The sequence below is a fragment of the Terrapene carolina genome, unplaced genomic scaffold, assembly GCF_002925995.2.
Source record: "Terrapene carolina triunguis isolate 2854851 unplaced genomic scaffold, T_m_triunguis-2.0 Scaffold21, whole genome shotgun sequence".
Taxonomy (NCBI): Eukaryota; Metazoa; Chordata; order Testudines; family Emydidae; genus Terrapene; species Terrapene triunguis.
The window spans coordinates 36410041-36428908 of NW_020664372.1; the positions used below are offsets into that span (position 1 = coordinate 36410041).

Sequence of the window (18868 nt, forward strand, 5' to 3'; positions counted from 1 at the left end):
CCTTGCAGTAATTCTTGAGTGATCCTTGAGAGACACAAATAGAGATCCTGAATAGCATGGAACCTGGGAAGGTGTACAAGACCTCTGGAGACGGTGGAATCCAGAATAACTCCAATGAACTCCACCCTCTGTATGGGAGATAATATCAACCTTTCCTTGATTATGTTCAGGCCTAAAAAAAGGAACAATTGGAGAATTCAATGTATAACAATCTCTACCTGTTTAAATGACCTCAAATCAACCAATCATCCAGGTAAGAATACACCTAGACATCCTTATGCTGAAGGTAAGCCACTACCACGGACTTAAAGTTGGTAAAAACCCCTTGTGCCAATAATAGACCAAAGGGCAGAACAGTGAATTGGTAGTGATCTTGACCTATCACAAACCTTAGCGATGGATCGCCATATGGAAACAGGCATCCCTGAAAGTCGAAGGTAGTATAACAGTCTCCTGGAGCTACGGTAGGAATAACAGCAGTGACAGACACTATACTGAACTTTAACTTCTTGATGTATTTGTTTAAGTTCCGAAGGTCTGGGATGGGTTTAAGACCTCATCTGGCCTCGGGTCTTAGGCAATATTGAAAACAGAACCCTCTTCCCTTAATGAGGCTGGGGCACTTCTTTCACAGCTCCTAAAGTATGTAGAGTCTGCACTTATAGTCTTAGGGCAGACCTTGGAGAAGGTTCCCTAAAGATGGTCAGGGAAGGTGGGATACAAAGAAATTGCAGGGTATAATCAGATTCCACCATGCTTAGCACCAACTTGTCCAAATTAATAGCCTGCCATACATGTAGGAAGTGGGATAACCTGGCCAGGAAGGAAAAGGCCAGTAGAATCCAGGTTGCTGAGTACACTGTACTCGATATAGCAGTCAAGCCAGCTGCTTTGAGGCCTGGGTATGCCTATTTGATGAAAACAAAGAAGCAGGAGCTCGAAGCCTCCATCTCTGTGATCTTTGCCTCCTCTTAGACTGGTCTGGCTGTCAAAAAAAGAAATACTACCGCTTGGTTGTGGCTGAGCATGATATTTGGTCCTTCTTGTAGATGGTGCATAGAGAGCCCTAAGAATTTCAAAACAGCTCTAGAATCCTGTCAGGTGTAAAGTGCTTTATCTGTCTTGTATGAAAATAAATCAGGTACCTCGAAAGTGAGGTCTTCATTTGTTTGTTGTACTGTACCTCCAGAGGCCTGCCGCCAAGAAGAACCGTTCATGGTGACAGCTGTCACCATGGATCTGGCTGCCAAATCTGCCACATCCAGTGATGTCTGCAGTGCTGAACAAGCAACCAATTGGTGGTCTATAACCAAGGCTCAGAACTGCTCTTTAGAGCTCCCCAGAAGTTTGTCTGTAAACTAAGAGATTGCCCACCAGTTGATATAGTTGTATCTGGACAGTAAGACCTGATAGTTAGCTGTGAAGTTGTAATCCTAATGTGAAAAAACTCTTCCTCCCAAACAGATACAGTTTCTTTGCATGTTTTCCTTTGGAGGTGGCTTTAGACTGTCCCTGGAGACCCCTTTCATTCACAGTGCCCCTACCTGTGACCCTAGCATGGGACACGTATAGAAATGTTCAACCCTCCCCCGGACAGAACTTGGTATTTCTGTTCAATGAGTTTGGCCACTGGTGGAATGGATGAGGGGGTCTGGCACGGAGTCTTAATAGGCTGCATGATACCCATGTCCATCAACAATGCTATCTTTCCTGTTGTAGCTAGGTGGAGAATATCAATAACCTTATGGCTACTCTCTTCTACAAGCTTAACTTGTTTTTCAAGCGAAGCTGCCATCCATCTAAGGAGCTTTTGGTATACTTTGAAATCATCCAGTACCAGGGATGACGTCTCCAGTAGCAGGGCCTCATCCAGTGATGAGGACAAAGCATTAGGAGGGGGCACTGGAGAGACTTTCTAAGGCTGATCCTGCAGTACTGAGACAGCGTGCTGTTCCACCAACTGTTGGGGTAGCCTTGGTGATGCCAATCTCCAAGGTCGGTCAGTACCACCACCACCTGTCTCTAGGTATCAGTGGGAGAGACTTCCCTCCTGGCTTTTGTGACTTTACAAGGGGGTGGAGAAGGTGACCTGGAAGCTAGAGGTGTCCCTCATGGCATCCAATATGACCACTGAGGCGGTCAGAATGGTACTGGACCCCAGGAATGCCAGGTCCAAGTCTCCCAGTTCTGTGCTCTGCCCCTGTCTGAGATCACTTGTGGAACTGAAAGCATGATCTAGAGGATGCCCCACTGTGTCTGTAACATGTAATCAGCAAGCCATCTTTAGACTCCAAGACAGACCTGGGGTAGTCTGAAGCCCACAGCAGTGTGGTACTGGGGGTTGTCTTTGGAGACTGGGATCTGTATCAGTGCTGGGTTCGAAGCATCAAAGGAAGCATGGATGACTTCCTGACTGCTGGTACCGTACAACAAATCAGCATCAGCACTGGTGCCGAGGTCAAGTGTGGTATAGAGTTGGACAGTGGTGGAGCCACTGTGAAATGTACCATAGCTAAGACATGTAGTACCTGCGGCGGTGCCAAATGAGAGTCCTTACCCTGAACAAGAGGTGACAAACCGTGTTATTGAGAGATTCTAAAGGTCTCTGCTGCAGCATAAGCTTCTAGTGTTGTCAGTAAAGAGAGACACGGTTGCTCCACCAAGATCAGAGAAGACTGACCCAATGTCTCTGCTAGAGCAAGAGCTAGTCTCGATGGCCCCTGAAAGGACACCAGAGTCAACAGCTCAACGTCAAGAGACACAGCATGAGCTAGTATTTGAGAACAGTAAACTGAAGGGCGCACTTTACTATCGGTACCGGAGGAGCTTTCTGAGGAGGAATGTCTCCTTTGAGACTCTGACGAATCTGATACTGACTTCTTATGCTTCTGAAGCTGAGAAAGCTCAGAAGCTCTGAGCCTCCCAAAAGGCAACTCTGGCAACAATGAACTCCTGCATCCATCAATGCGTAAAGCAGGGGAAGTACTTCTGGAAGAAGTCTTTGACGAGGCCCCTTTTGAAGAATTAGGGCAGCCTCCATGAGAAAATACCAGGATCATTCGTCTATAAAGGGGAAGGAGAGTGGGTCGTGAAATGGACAAGTGCAATATCTCGAAGGTCAGTAACTGTTTTTTTCTTCTCTGAGTGATTGCACGTGTCCATTCTACTTCAAGTGACTCGCAAGCAGTCTGGGGGTGGATTTTCTAATCTACTCGAAGAGTGACTGAAGGACTACTCATCCGAACTTGGCATCATGTCTGGAATGCTGAGGTATAGCATAAATTGTAAAAGTATGTACCGACAACCAAATTGCTGCTCTACAAATACCTGTTATAGGTACTTAGGGCAGAAGCTTAAGGAAGCTGCTTGAGATCTTGTTGTGTGCCCTACTACTCTACCCAGAGGGGTTACATTAACAATGTCATAGCACAGATACATTTAGGAGGAAATCCAGGATGAGATTCTCTGAGTCAAGACAAGAACGCTTTGCACCCTCTCTGCAATTGCCATGAATGGCTGGGAGGATGACCTAAACAATCTAGTTCTGTTCAAATAAAAAGTTACTGCTCTTCTAACATCCACGGTATGAAGTCTCCTTCCTTATGAGAATGGGGCTTAGGAAAAAGTTGATAAGTATATCACTTGATTGAGGTGGAATCCCAACACTACTTTAGTCAAAAAAATTTGATGCAGATGTAAGTACTTTGCCCTTATAAAAGATTGTATAGGGAGCATGAGCTACCAACGCTCATAATTCTGCCTCTCTTTCTTGCAGAGGTAATGGCTACCAAAAAATGCTACTTTCACGAGTCGATGGAGTCAAGAGCAGGTAGCCATCAGTTTAAAGAGTGGACCCATCAAACTTTGTTAGCAGTTTCCCCACTTTTTTCTAGGGTGGTCAGACTGCCTAAGCATGAAATGCAGGTATCGTTGGTACGACTGAGGGCAGAATTGTTTCTTTTTACGGAATAGAGTGTGAAATCCCAGTGTTTTCAATGTAGCCTTCAAGTCTTTTGAGACTGTGAAACTTCTCATCAGTCTGCTGAGAGAATAGGGTTGAACCTTCCCAGGGGAAATCCTGAATAGTCTGCTGGACCTCCCATGGAAGACTCAAGGCTTGACCCATGAACAACTACACATCATTACTGCAGCTCTGGTTGCTGAATCTATCTCATCGAATGCATCTTGGGGGGCGGGGGGACAGAGAGAGAGGTCCTACCCACGAGTTTGCCCTCTTCCAAGATGGCCCAGAATGCTTTCCTGGCATCCTCTGGTAACTTGTCAATGAACTTGAGAACACTGCCCTACAGAGAAAAATCATATCTGGCCAGCAAGGCTTGCTGATCAGATATATGAAACTGCAGGCTAGCAGTAGAATATATCTTACCAAAAAGGTTGAGTCTTTTTGCATCTTTATCCTTTGGGGTAGACGATGGCCGTCCCGGACGTGCTCTTTCATTTACTGTCGAATCAACCAAAGAACCTGGCAAGGGATAAGTGTAGAAAGGTTCAGAGCCCTGAGAAGGGACATGCTACCTGCACTTAGTTCTCGTGGCTGTCAGCAGCAGAGACAATGGCATTTGCCACAGTAATCTTGTGGGCTCTGGTATGACTTCATTTATAGGTAGAGTCACACTGGAAGGTCTTGCTGACCCCAGTATGTCTCCCAGTCTTTGAGAACTCTCTTGAACTACCTCAACCTGGATGTCAAGCTCATTAGGAGCTCTTGGTAGGCCTGGTAGTCATCCTGAAGAGAAGAGGACTTCCGAGACACCACTACCTCATCAATCAGGTGATGAGGAGGAGGTGTGCAAAGAAGGTTGAGCAGGAGCTTTCTATACCTCCCCAGATGGAAATTGTGGTATGTAATGTTCCTGCTTGCTACTGGCATTGGTACCACAGGTAACCTTGAAATTCCACATGTGAACTATCCTGACGTCTGCTTGGGGATCTGGAGGGCAGAGGAACTGGGGAGGATTTGGTGGTGGGGAGGAACCCCAATTGTTTCAATACGGCCATTGGTAGGATACAGGACCCCTATCTCTATCAGCCCAAGGATGTGTGTCCCTGGACCACCACGGGAGCTCTTCTGGATATCAGGAGTGGAATCTTCACAATTAAGTTGAATGATGCCTTCTATCCTGGGAGCGAGAGCCAAAGGAACCTACATCAGGCACCAAAGAAGAGTCACGTAGCCAGGGAGGTGTGGTACCATGTGGTATCGTGGACAGGTGCCATGCCTCTGGAGACACTGATACCAGGGACAACATACTGAGTTTGCATCTGGATGGCACCAGGCAAGGCACCAAGGATTGGACCTTACTGATAGGTAAGCCAGATGAAGTCTGAAGATCAATCGGTACAGGATGTACCTTGCATATAGCACGGTAGGTCCTCAAGGAGAGTCACATTGGGGACCACTGTCAAATCTGCAGGGACTTCAAGCCCCAGACAAGACAGAATCATACAACTATAGGACTGGAAGGGACCTCAGGAAGTCCTCAAATACAGCCGTCTGCTCTGAGGCAGGACCAGTAAACCTAGAACATCCCTGACAGGTGTTTTGTCTAACCTGTTCTTAAAAATCTCCAATGACGGGCACTCCACATCCTCCCTTTGAAGCCTATTCCGGAGCTTAACTACCCTTATCGTTAGAAAGTTTTTCCTCATATCTAACCTAAATCTCCCTTGCTGCAGATTAAGCCCCCCTGTTACTACTTGTCCTACATTCAGTGGAGTTCAATGGAGAACAATTGATCACTTTCCTCTTTATAACAGCCCTTAACATATATGAAGACTTATCAGTTCCCCCCAGTTTTCTTTTCTCAAGACTAAACATGCCCAATTTTTTTAACCTTTCCTCATTGGTCAGGTTTTCTAAACCTTTTACCACTTTTGTTGCTCTCCTCTGGACTCTCCAATTTGCTCATATCTTTTCTAAGGGCTGGTCTACACGGGGGGTGGGGGGGGGAAAGAGGGGAATCGATCTAAGATACGCAATTTCAGCTACGTGAATAGCGTAGCTGAAGTCGAAGTATCTTAGATCGATTTACTTCAGGTCCTCACGGCGCGGAATCGATGGCCGCGGCTCCCCCGTTGACTCTGCTACCACCTCTCGCTCTGGTGGAGTTCCGGAGTCGACGGGGAGCGGGTTTGGGGATCGATTTATCACGTCTAAGACGAAACGTGATAGATCGATTACTACCCGCCGATCCGGCAGGTAGTGAATACATACCCTAAAGGTTGGTGCCCACAATTGGGCACAGCACTCCAGCTGAGGCCTCTCCAGTGGTGAGTGAGTGAGACAGTTGTCTCCTGTGTCTTACATTTGTGTTAATATATCCCAGATTGATATTATCCTTTTTTCCAACTGCACCACATTGTTGACTCTGATTCAATTTGTGATCCACTATAACTTCTAGATTCTTTTCCCAGAACAGGTGGAAACCAACACTCTAAATAAAAATTAAGTAAAATAAATGAAATTTACTCCAAAATTCTAACTAACTATAGACAAGTACACTAACTACATACAAAAAAAAAAAAGATTTTCTGAAAGGGAGAACACTTGCAGAGCAAAGCAACATGCTCTGACTACCAGTCACAAGCAGTAAGAAGCAACTGAGGGAGGCTGAGGATGGGTCATGCAACAGCACGAGACAGCAAAGGGTGCATGCGCTGCCATGACAGATATCATTAAGGGAAATATCTCTGGCTCTGGTGCACTGCGCATATGCATACCTGAAATGTGCAATCACTCAAAGAAGAACCTTAACTCTTCCCCCACAAACACTACCAGCTGTCAAAATCTTTAACCACTCTTCTGAATACAACTCCTTATCAAACTATCCTCTCCCAACACAACCAACAACTACTTCACCGAACATCTACAACTATTAGTGTTGGGGAAAATAATTTAGTAAAGGGTGTAGGCCTTACTGGAGCCCTAAGCCTGGTTAAAAGTATGAACCAAGGCTGTGAGCCAAAGTAGGCCTTATCAGAACAGCAAGGCTAGGTATCAGCTAATCAAGTACATTCCTAAAGGGATGATACAGGAAGTCACAGATCCCTTGTGAGATAAGGAGGGAATGACAGGATAATGGAGGAGGATGTTTTGTTCAAACTATCAGATACAAGGTACAAGAATGGTACCTAACAACATCTGGAGTGTAATAAGTAACTTATTTGTACCAATGTATAAAAGAAAAAGTCATAGGAGGGGCAGTTTTGGATTGGCCTAGCAAACAATATTATGTTGATTGAGCCGATATCTTGTCACAGACATACATATGTTAGTGAACCTGCTTGGTATGAGGGGCTCTAGTACCGTGCTTTGAAGACAATAAACCTGGCCAATCCTTTGTCACTGAACTTGTGGTCTTTCTTTATGAGTAATGTCAAGGTCTGCTGAATCAACATTAGCTGCAAGCTATACTGGTGCAGCAAACACCGTAGCTTCAGAAATAAAACTGCAACACTAGCAGCACAGGGGTGTGTGAAGAAGGGAAGGATGGGAGGGTTGAAGAGAGAGGGGTAGAGTTAAAATCAGATGAACACATGTGACATTCATCTCATTAGGCTATTTGATGCTGTTCAGCCTTCCACCAGTAATATTTTTAAGAGTATCTTTTTTAAGGCAGAGCAAACAGTCCCGTTTCCACCAGCACAAAGATACAATGGGGAGTTTGGTTTGAAATTTAAGTTCTTGGAGAAACCAAAACAGTTAAGTATGTAAAAATGCCCAGCTGACTACCTTCAATATTTCTAACCCAGTGGCATTCCCCTCTTGGTCTAAAAACCCAGACATTTTTACAAATCAAAAAAGGTTTATGTACCAGGGATCCCCCGATACAGCATCTGACCCATCCTCTGCCTCAGTTTCCCCTTCCTGAACCCACCAATAACTGCACATAAGCTCTCGTTTGTTGAGAAACACCCTTTCTTGGGGTCAGTTTTATTAAAATAATATCACAGTTCAGTGTCAACTTAAATTAAAAACAGACTTTCTCCAACTATATATTTCCTTAGTCCTTTGTTCAATAGTTCTTTTCCAAAACCCAGGTCCTGCTGTTTGGTGCTTCCTAAAGCCTCTTCCACTTAAGGGTTCTGCCCTTGTCCCACACATGCCTGGCACAGAAGGCCTCTTTCTCCAGGTCCTCTCTAACCCTTGGTCTCCTGCAGAAGCCTTCCTGCAGGTTTCTCATCCTCTGAGTAACCTTTCATATAGGGAAGCAGTGCCTCTTATCTGAGCATCAGGGGATCATCTGATCGCTAACCTCAACACCAATCACTTGGGGATGCAGTTTAAAAGTGGCACAGGTAAGGCTGAGCCCCACCCCCCCTTAAAGAGCCAGGTCATCCAGTAACAGTAAACAAAAACAAAACGTCACCAAGCCATCTAGAAAAGTCACTTTTACTTATTAGAAATGGAAAAACTGAGCAGCATCAGCTACTCACTCAAATTATAAAGAGAGTTCATACAAGAGCCTGGCTATTTTCATGTCTCCACCTGATGGCAGAAGGACTTGCATCCAATGTCTGTTCTAGCATAGACTGACTTCAGAGAAACTAGAAATGTGCCCATCACCTACAGGAGCAATGGAAAAACCTTAAAATGAGTTTCAAAATGTAACAGGGATAAATCAGAAAACAGATCTGAAAATATGCTGCATATATATATAAGAAATAAAAAAAAAATCCCAAAAGAATTGACTTATACATAAAGAATGAGAAACAGCTAACTCATGCAGCTAGGGAACAGCTTCACAACTGCTGTATTTATATGACAAAAAGATAAGTACTACTTGCTACTACATATTACATCAGAAAGAAAGTACGGATTGTTTTTCACTTAGGATTTAAGTTTCATTGCATTTGTTTTTCATTTAATAATCCTATATTTTTATTGTTTAAAATTAAGCGAATTTACCAGATTCCATTGTCATCTGAAGTAAACCATCAATGGCATTGGAAAGCAGACCTCTACTGGATATTCTTAAGTGACTTAATATAACAGGCAGAGATTGGTACTCCAAAAACAAGGCCTTCCCTTCATCTGTCTTCAAATCCACGCAAAGGGAATCAAATGCCTGAGCCAGATAATCAGCTGAAAGAGACATTAAAATGCAAACAATTTTATAATCACAGTTCTAATGTCTGATCTATAAAGTTTAGTATAAATAGTTACTTTGAGATTAATAATTATACAGCTATAAAAAATGTAACAAAATTAGAAGATTAAATGGATCAAGATATTAAGGTTTAAATTGTTAGACCTTTATTTTAATATTTCCTATATTTCTAATTGACGGTTTACTGTGCCTTGGTTTAAAGTAGGGAACAGGGAAGTTGGGGGCAGCCCACATTTTTTAAAAGTATGACTTATAAAGGTTAGATTTAAGTATTTTGCTCAAGAGATGAAGTGAGCCCTCTCCTGCACTCAATAAAGCTTTATAATCCAGGTTAAAATTAACAGAAATGCTTATTTCTATACTGCATGAATGATGAATGCAGAAATTCAATTTTATTCTCAATATCATATTATTCCCAATATTAACAAGAAACAGATCTACAGAATCAGTGAAATCCCAATCCCTATTGCTATGAACATTATTTTTTTTCACATCACTGAATACTTCAAGGTGTAACACTGTTTGCTTTATGGCTTTGAAACATAGAAACATGCTGCACTGGTTTTGAATTGTGAGTTAGTCTATCTCCCCAGCTTTGTTTGCTCTCCTCCTACAAGTTTCTCAGCAAGTGCTACATAAATTCCAATAAATACAAATTTTAACTAGTTTCATGATCCAGCTTTAATTTTTTTTTTATACAAATTAAACCATGAAAGGGAAGGACAAGGCTAGGATAACTTTAAAGCCTGCTTATGTACAAATCTATTGTTTACTTTTCTTCAAATTTTACATGTATGATACATAAAATATTTAAGACATACTGTGCCAATTTCCTAAAAATACACATGAATGTTGAAGATAAAAATAGTCAGAAAGTGACACAATTGTGACTTTTGTTCTTGTATTGTATTCTAGTTCCAGCAGTAATTAAATGGACAACCTGAACTTCTCTCATACCTATTAGGGCCTTTATTCAGGACAGTACTTATGCACACGCAACTTTAATACACAAAGTAGTCCACTGACTTCAAAGGGATTACTCATGTGCTTCAAGTTAGTCACATGCTTTTGTATCTTACTAAATTACGGCTGTAGATACATTAGAGGGTTTTTTCCTCTGAAGTGTGGTATAATGAATAAACCTGCCTAGCTTGAGACTGTGTGTTCCTCAACATTTGGGAGACATCTACTAATGTTCTCAGAGATGAAGGAGAAGAGTACTGGATAAAGACAAAGATCGCAACTACTCCATTCCCATTTACTTTCACGAGGATTTGCTCAGAGGAGAAGTTTAATCTTTCAGTTTATATGCTGATTACCACTCTAGAGTATATTAAAATATACAGGGACTTGAGACTCACAGTTAGATAATGAACTCATCTAAGTGCCTTAAATAACCACAGGTCCGATATTTCAGATCTCCCTATTTCAAATTCCTATTTAGGAATAAAAACACACTACTCAGTTACAGGATGAAATAATTAAATATAATGGAGCCATTCTGTAGTAAGAAAAGTTTAGTTACAGTGCCACCTCCTGGATTTACGACACTTTAGAAGAAAAAAGTAATCTTACTGAAGCTCTTGCATTATGAATAGAAGAAAATCAGTGCTTTACTTTCAATGTGTGATCAAAATTCATATGCAGTAATTTCACGAATGTGCTTTTTATTATTGCAGATCATACTTAACCACAGCATATAAACTAACAGTAAAAATCAATAATGAGAAGCTAAAAAGTTTTACCATTGTAAGTATTGGCTTTAGCTGTTTAGCTTGATTAATGAGTCTTAGTATGGCAACTATTCATGTTGGGGTTTGTTTGTTTTTTAATATCAGGAGGGACCTCTTATCAATGTGATTCTCATTTTAAGAATATATTTCACATTAGTCTATTAGATAGAATAACATTCTTCTAATTATTAGAACCTGTATCTGTTTTAAAAACTTCAAAAACCAAACCTAAGACACACCTTTATCAGGAATTTTAGTCTTAAAACAAATATAGCACAAGCAGTGACAGGGTAAACTTCCACATAATGTCGCACTAATGTGATTCCTACCTAGTCTGGAGAGATTGCATCTGTAAATACGAAAGCACAGTTCAATCTCCAGAGTTATTTAATCCTTAGCCTCCCTGATTAGGCTGCCAATGATAAAAGTGGTAGTAGTCTTGTGATGTGGACATCTGCCTACTGAGAACTGGCCTGAAATCACTAACACATTTCATGGAAGCCACTGAATAGCCACCCAATAGATCTCAGGGTAGATGGTGAACAAAAGTTGACATTGGGGATGGATTTATATTGGCAGCCGAAAGGTGAAAATCTCTATAGCGCATTACCAGTTCTCCAAAATACATAGTCCCCCTGTCCCTCTATTCTCTATAACAGATGTTTTAAAATTTGGAAACATTCTACAAAACAAAGAACGGGTTTTATTTGCACAATCCACATTTAAAATCAGGAGTCAAAGAATAGGTGGTAGTACTCTCTCAGGCCTGGTCTACACTAGGCTTTTATGTCGAATTTAGCGCCGTTATATCGAATTAACCCTGCACCCGTCCACACCACGAAGCCATTTAGTTCGACATAGAGCCCTCCTTAAATCGATTTCTGTAATCCTCCACAACGAGAGGAGTAGCGCTAAATTCGAAATGGCCATATCGAATTAGGCTAGGTGTGGATGGAAATCGACGGTAATAGCTCCGGGAGCTATCCCACAGTGCACCACTCTGTTGACGCTCTGGACAGCAGTCCGAGCTCGGATGCTCTGACCAGCCACACCCCGGGAAAATTTGAATTCCTTTTCCTGTCTGGGCAGTTTGAAGCGCAGTTTCTGTTTGGACACCGTGGCGAGCTCAGCAGCAGTGGCAGCAGTGGCAACGATGCAGAGCTCTCCAGCAGAGATGGCCGTGCAATCCAATAGAAAGAGGGCCCCAGCATGGACGGATCGGGAAGTCTTGGATCTCATCGCTGTGTGGGGAGATGAGTCCGTGCTTTCCGAGCTGCGCTCCAAAAGACGGAATGCAAAGATCTATGAGAAGATCTCTAAAGCCATGGCAGAGAGAGGCTACAGCCGGGATGCAACGCAGTGCCGCGTGAAAATCAAGGAGCTGAGACAAGGCTACCAGAAGACCAAAGAGGCAAACGGACGCTCCGGATCCCAGCCTCACACATCCCGTTTCTACGAGGCACTGCATTCCATCCTAGGTGCGGCCGCCACCACTACCCCACCCCTGACCGTGGACTCTGAGGATGGGATATTGTCCGCGGCCGGTTCCTCAGCGGACGGGGAAGAGGAGGAAGGAGATGAGGAGGACGAGGCAGTAGACAGCGCTTACAACGCTGATTTGCCCGACAGCCAGGAGCTCTTCATCACCCTGACAGAGATCCCCTACCAACCCTCCCCAGCCGTTACCCCAGACACAGATTCAGGGGAAGGATCAAGCAGTAAGTGTTTTAAATATCCAAACATTTATTTACAACATAACTGGCATATTTAAAATATTAACAGTAGCTAAAGTGCTTTAAAACATGTAAACATTTATTTGCAACAAAACAGGAAGATTGAAAATATTAACAGTGGGTAAAGTGCTTAAAAACATGTAAACAGGAAAGTCAAACAAAAGGGGAATCAGTGCAAAGTGTATCATGATTACTCCGTCTTTGGGCGCCTCAATATATAGTCCGAACCATTTTAAAAAAATCTCACAATGTCCGCTTCATGATTATAGTGCCCAAAACCCTGCAGTCATTTGTCCCTCCAAGGGCACCTAAGCCAAGAACTGGTCAATGTAACCGGGGATCGAGGCGACATCCTCCGGGGAGAACTCCTCATACACCTCCTGCAGGTGTTTTTCAAGCCTCATCAGCAGGTTCCTGGGCAGGGACAGCTTATTAGGCCCCCCGTGGTAGGACACGTTTCCCTGCCACAACGCCAGCAGGTACTCCGGGATCATGGCCTTGCACAGCAGTGCAGCAAATGGCCCCGGTTTCTGCAGGCTGTCCCGGAGCATCTTCTCCTTCTGGCTCTCGGAGACCTTCAGGAGGGTGATGTCAGGCATGACTCCCTGCTGTGAATTAGGTAGGGGAAAGTTAGTATTGGGACTGCTTGCCCGTCCCTTTACAGAACTGCAACCGCCGGTTTACAGCCACGCGGTTTACAGCCGCGAGGGGCTGGGACAGGGCCAGAGTTCATGCTTGCAGGATTGCTGCCAGCAGAGACTCGCATTGCTTTCTATGTGAAAGGAGGCCAGTGCCACTCTTAAAGTTTTAAGCGGCCACAAGTCTACGGCTTACCATGTTTGCCATCTAGACAAAGTCCGGTGTCCTGCCCTGCTCCTCAGCTCGCCACAGCAAGACCGCAGGCACTGTAGGCGAGGGCCGAAAATTCGACCTTGTCCTCAGTGCGCGTGTGATAGGTGCTCTGCATGGTCTTGTTCACAGAGAAAGACTATGTTCTCTGTTCACAGATACATTGCTCTGTCTCAGGAATTCACTCCCTTTTTCCAATTCCCACAGCCACATCTGCCCAGAGGCTAGCGCACATTAGGAGGAGGAAGAAGAGGACACGGGAAGACATGTTTGCTGAACTAATGGAATGCTCCCGAGCACAGGCAGCCCAGCAGACACAGTGGAGGGAGAACTTGTCCCAAATGCACCGGGCAAACATTGAACGGGAGGAGAGGTGGCGACAGGAGGACAGGCAGGCTACTCAAACGCTGCTTGGACTAATGAGGGAGCAAACGGACACGCTCCGCCGCCTTGTGGATGTTCTGCAGGACCGGAGGCAGGAGGAGAGAGCCCCGCTGCAGTCTCTCTGTAACTGCCCTGCCCCGCCACCAAGTCCCATACCCCCCTCACCCAAAGTCCAAACACGGAGGGGTGGAAGGGGCCGGGAAAAATTTCACTCCACCCCTGCGGACTGCTCTACCACTAGAAGGCTCTCATTCCCCAAAATTTGAAAAGTCCTTTCCTACCCGCCTCACACAAGGCCCCGTCCAAGTTTCACCCCCCCGTTCCATGTGCGGTTGTTAATAAAGAATACGTTTCTGTTCATTTCTGTTTCCATCCTCTTCTTTTGGAGGGGAGTCTGTCTGGAGGGGGGGGAAGGGCCTTGGTCATTGGACAGGACAGTCACCTTTAGCAGGGGGCAGGTGCAGCAGCAGGGCACATATACAGTGCAGTGACTAGTTATCCTGGTCAGTCTGGGAGGTGGTTTTCATGTTCTGTGTGGTGGGGGCGGTGGTGTTGCTCTGTGACTTGGTGGCGGGGGAGGGCAGTTACAGATCTTATGCAGCGGTCCTTACCCTGGATCACAGAGCCGCGCAGCAGGGGATCTGTAACCCTCCTCCCCCTGCAAGACAGTCACATAGCCGACACATACACGCAGTCCCGGCCAGGAGGGCTGGCAGGCTCCGTTGAAACAACCAGTCCACCATCGCGGAGCCTGTCATTCCTGGAGTTTAGAAGCATCATTTGCATCACAACCCTAAACCCGCTCCCCGCCACAGTCTGCGTCCCAGGTTTAAAACATTCCCGTGAAAACAGTAATAAAGACAACGGTGTCCATGAACAAAACAGAACAGATTTTATTTTTTGGGAAGGGGGTGAAGGGGGTATGTAATTGGAGAGGATAGTCGACGGCAACTGGGTAAAGAAACGGGGGCAAGTTCAGCTTCTGTGTCCACAAACTTAAAAGTCAATGGGTACCCTGCTCAGCCTTGAAACTGGCTTTCAAAGCCTCCCGGATGCACAGCGCGTCCCGCTGGGCTCTTCTAATCGCCCGGCTGTCTGGCTGGGCGTAATCAGCAGCCAGGCTATTTGCCTCAACCTCCCACCCCGCCATAAAGGTCTCCCCCTTGCTCTCACACAGATTGTGGAGCACACAGCAAGCTGCAATAACGATGGGGATATTGGTTTCGCTGAGATCACAGCGAGTGAGTAAGCTTCTCCATCTCCCCTTGAGACGGCCAAAAGCACACTCCACTACCATTCTGCACTTGCTCAGCCGGTAGTTGAACAGTTCTTTTTCTGTGTCCAGGGCGCCAGTATAGGGCTTCATGAGCCAGGGCATTAGCGGGTAGGCTGGGTCCCCGAGGATCACTGTAGGCATCTCCACATCCCCAACAGTTATCTTGTGGTCCGGGAAGTAAATACCTTCCTGCAGCCGTCTAAACAGACCAGAGTTCCTGAACACGCGAGCGTCATGAACCTTGCCCGGCCATCCGACGTAGATGTTTGTAAACCGTCCCCGATGGTCCACCAGTGCTTGCAGCACCATTGAAAAGTACCCCTTTCTATTGATGTACTGGCTGGCCTGGTGGCCCGGTCCCAGGATAGGGATGTGAGTCCCATCTATAGCCCCACCGCAGTTTGGGAATCCCATCGCAGCGAAGCCATCTATGATGGCCTGCGCGTTTCCCAGGGTCACTACCTTTGACAGCAGTACCTTGACGATTGCCTTGGCTACTTGCATGACAACAACCCCCACGGTAGATTTGCCCACGCCAAAGTGGTTCGCGACTGACCGGTAGCTGTCCGGCGTTGCAAGCTTCCAGAGGGCTATGGCCACTCGCTTCTGGACAGTCAGGGCTGCTCGCATGCGGGTGTCCTTGCGCTTCAGGGCAGGGGACAGCAACTCACAAAGTTCCAGGAAAGTCCCCTTCCGCATGCGAAAGTTTCGCAGCCACTGGGATTCATCCCAGACCTGAAGCACTATGCGGTCCCACCAGTCCGTGCTTGTTTCCCGGGCCCAGAATCGCCGTTCAACAAAATCCACATGCCCCATTGCAAACGTGATGTCCTCGGCGCTGGGTGTCGTGGTTTCTGACAGCTCTGTGCTACTCTCCGACTTCAGGCCCTCACTCCGCTGCCGTAGCCTCCTCGCCTGATTTCTCTGCATCTGCCTCTGGGAAAGGTGTATGATAAGGTGCGAGGCGTTGAGAACGGCCACAACTGCAGCGATGGTCGCAGCGGGATCCATGATCGCAGTGCTGTGGCGTCCGCGCTGTCACTGATCAAAAAGTGCGCGAACTGATTTCCCGCCGGCGCTTTCAGGGAGGGAGGCAGGGCGGTAGTGACTGACGGATGACGACAGTTACCCAAAAGCACCCTCGCCACAATTTTTTACCCAGAAGCCATTGGGGGCTCGACCCAGAATTCCACTGGGCAGCGGGGACTGCGGGAACTGTGGGATAGCTGCCCACAGTGCACTGCTTCCAATGTCGACGCTTTCCCTGGTAGTGTGGACTGACAAAGTCGAATTACTGTCCTTAGTGTAGACACACACGTTCGACTTTCTAATATCGATTGCACATATTCGATTTAACTAAAATCGAACTACTCTCGTAGTGTAGACATACCCTCAAGCTCTATCAACTAATCCTTTTCTCCTGATGCTCAGATAATGATGAACACCACCTCAATGCATAGATGAAACAGAACAAGGATAAATTTAAATTAGCAATTTAACAGTAAATTAAATTACCCCAATGGTGTAAACCTGCAAGGGATGTCAATAGCAGAAACATGGCATACCCTCCATCTATGGATGAATGTCCCCATAGGGGACCTCAAATTCACTGAACTGGGTGTCTGAGATTCAAGTGCTCTGTCTCTCTCTCTTGCCCCAATACTGGATACGCTGGGAGGCTCAGGTCCCCTTGTGTGGAAGGGCAGGAGGAAGGAAGGTGTATTAATTTAGATGGAATATATGGGCCAAAAGTGTTAACATAACCCAGTGATTGTCCAACATTAAACAGTGTTAAACAAGGTTTGGTGTACAGAGATCTCAGCTTGCTTAGTACCATGGCAAACACACCATTAAAAATCCTTTTAACATTTTATTAAAGATACAGAAAAAGAAGGAAAAACAATTAAAGCATTTTAAATGTAAAATATTAAATTAGGTTTTCATTATAACAACATCCTTTGTTCCCCTTAGCTGAAGAGAATTTTTAGGAGGAAAAATCCTCATTTGACAGTCTCTTAGATGGTATCAAAGATGGTAATAACTGTCTTTTTTGGGGAAAAGAAAGTAAGTTAGTTGAGATGAGCTGGAGTGAAGCCACATGCAAAAAGTGGGGAGAAAAGAACAGCAGAGATTGAAATTCAGCTTCGGTCTCCGATATTGACTCTCACTTTGAATCTCACTACTGCAAAAACACAGTCTTATTAGCCACTCCGAGACCAACTTAAACCAGCATTGGGGTGTTTAGGGCATTGCTTTTAGCTACCTCTTTCTGGTCAGAGGCTTACAGAGCTGTAGTAATGAATACAGTCTTGGCTGGCTAAACCAGACTCCTAGTAAAGAGAAGGAAAAAGCCGAGGGATAGGAAAGGTAAGAAATAAGGTAGGGAAGGAAAAGGATGCATGGGGAATGGGGAGGTCACAAAGTCTCACATCCCACGGTGTTTGGGATTCAGCTGGAGCCAGCAGAGGTGCCGATGTCATCTGGGTCCCGCTGTCTGGCCCAGTCTGGTCAGGACATCTCTCAGGATTAGGACAAAGAAGGTCTGTGGTCCCAAGAAATGGTGGGGGTGGCAGCCATGATGGTGAAGCTCCCTCTGATAGCCCATTTTTCTCCGAAAGTCTCTTTCTTTAAGGACCCTACAAACGAGTGGTGGGTGGAACAGGGTAAATTTGTAGGCCCAGTTATCACAACATGGGGTGCGTGTCCTGCCCAGGGGTAGATTATCCTTTCCTTGGCTGTTGCGAGGGCTATGTTGATCCCGGACAGGATTCTCCCTTCCATGAGCAGCAGCTCCTTCTTCCTGGTCACAGAGGGCATTGTGGTGCTCCAGAGCAGCTACAGGAAGGTAGCAACCACTCTCAATACTTCCTCCTAATGATATATGCCTGGAAACTCCTCTGGCTTCCCACTTAGAGGAAAAGGACTCTGGCAATGGCTCCTCCTCCTGCTCTCTTTCAATAGTGGTGCTGCTCCCCCTGCTAACAGCTGCTTGAAAGTAGTTACTTAACCTATAGTAATTGGTTCTTCAAGATGTGTGGTCCACAGAGATTCCACTCTTCGCACTCATACAACCCATGCACACGAGATTGGATTCTTGTTGACTACGAGTGTTCACTGGAGCTGTGCCCTAAGCTGCCAGAGCTCTAGTAGAATAAGCTCTCTTGTGGCTAGGAAGATCTCTTCTAACTAACTCATAAGTTCTTGTGTGGTCAGAAACCCACCTGGACAGCCTCTGAGTGGATACAGGTTGGCTCCTGACCCTGTAAACAAAAGTCATGAATAGCCTAGGTGTGCTCCTGGATGATTTTGTTCTATCTAAATAAATTGAATTCTGATACCACCTTAGGCAGGAATTTAGGGGAAAATCTAAGAGTAACCCTGTACTTCTGAAACACTATAGAGGGTGCCAGATACGAGAGCCATGAATCTCTTCTACCCTCCTAGCTGACAAAATGGCCACCAGGAAAGGAATTTTCATGGACAGGTGGCAAAGGGAACAAGATGTTATGGTCTCAAAAGGGGAACCTGTCGACGCTGCTTATACTATACTTGGGTTCCAAGAGGGAGGTGGGCTTCTGAACTGGGGGGGGGGGGGGGGAAGGAAATGAGACCCTTCAGGAAATGTATTACTGTTTGGTGGGAATAGGAGTTTAATTCACATATTGCTGCCAGATGGACTCTTATGTTGATGGAAAACCCAGACTGCTTCAGGGCTAACAAAAAGTCCAGTATTGATTAAACTGGTACTATCAGGGAGAAATT

General features: G+C 45.4%; 1 protein-coding gene across 6 annotated transcripts in view; it reads right to left on the minus strand.

Moving 5' to 3' along the window:
- The window catches only part of CCDC138 (coiled-coil domain containing 138), a 62752-nt gene that overhangs the window by 15256 nt on the left and 28628 nt on the right, over positions 1–18868 (minus strand). For 2 of the 6 annotated variants that reach the window (XM_026647704.2, XM_026647713.1), the window contains one exon: positions 8930–9106. In XM_026647704.2, coding sequence (XP_026503489.1) covers positions 8930–9106 — 177 coding nt within the window. Of the gene's footprint in view, positions 1–4387; positions 4484–6235; positions 6456–8509; positions 8588–8927; positions 9107–18868 lie in introns of those variants that run through there. The other 4 variants (XR_003369606.2, XR_003369607.2, XM_026647724.2 and 1 more) reach the window with 4 other exon arrangements.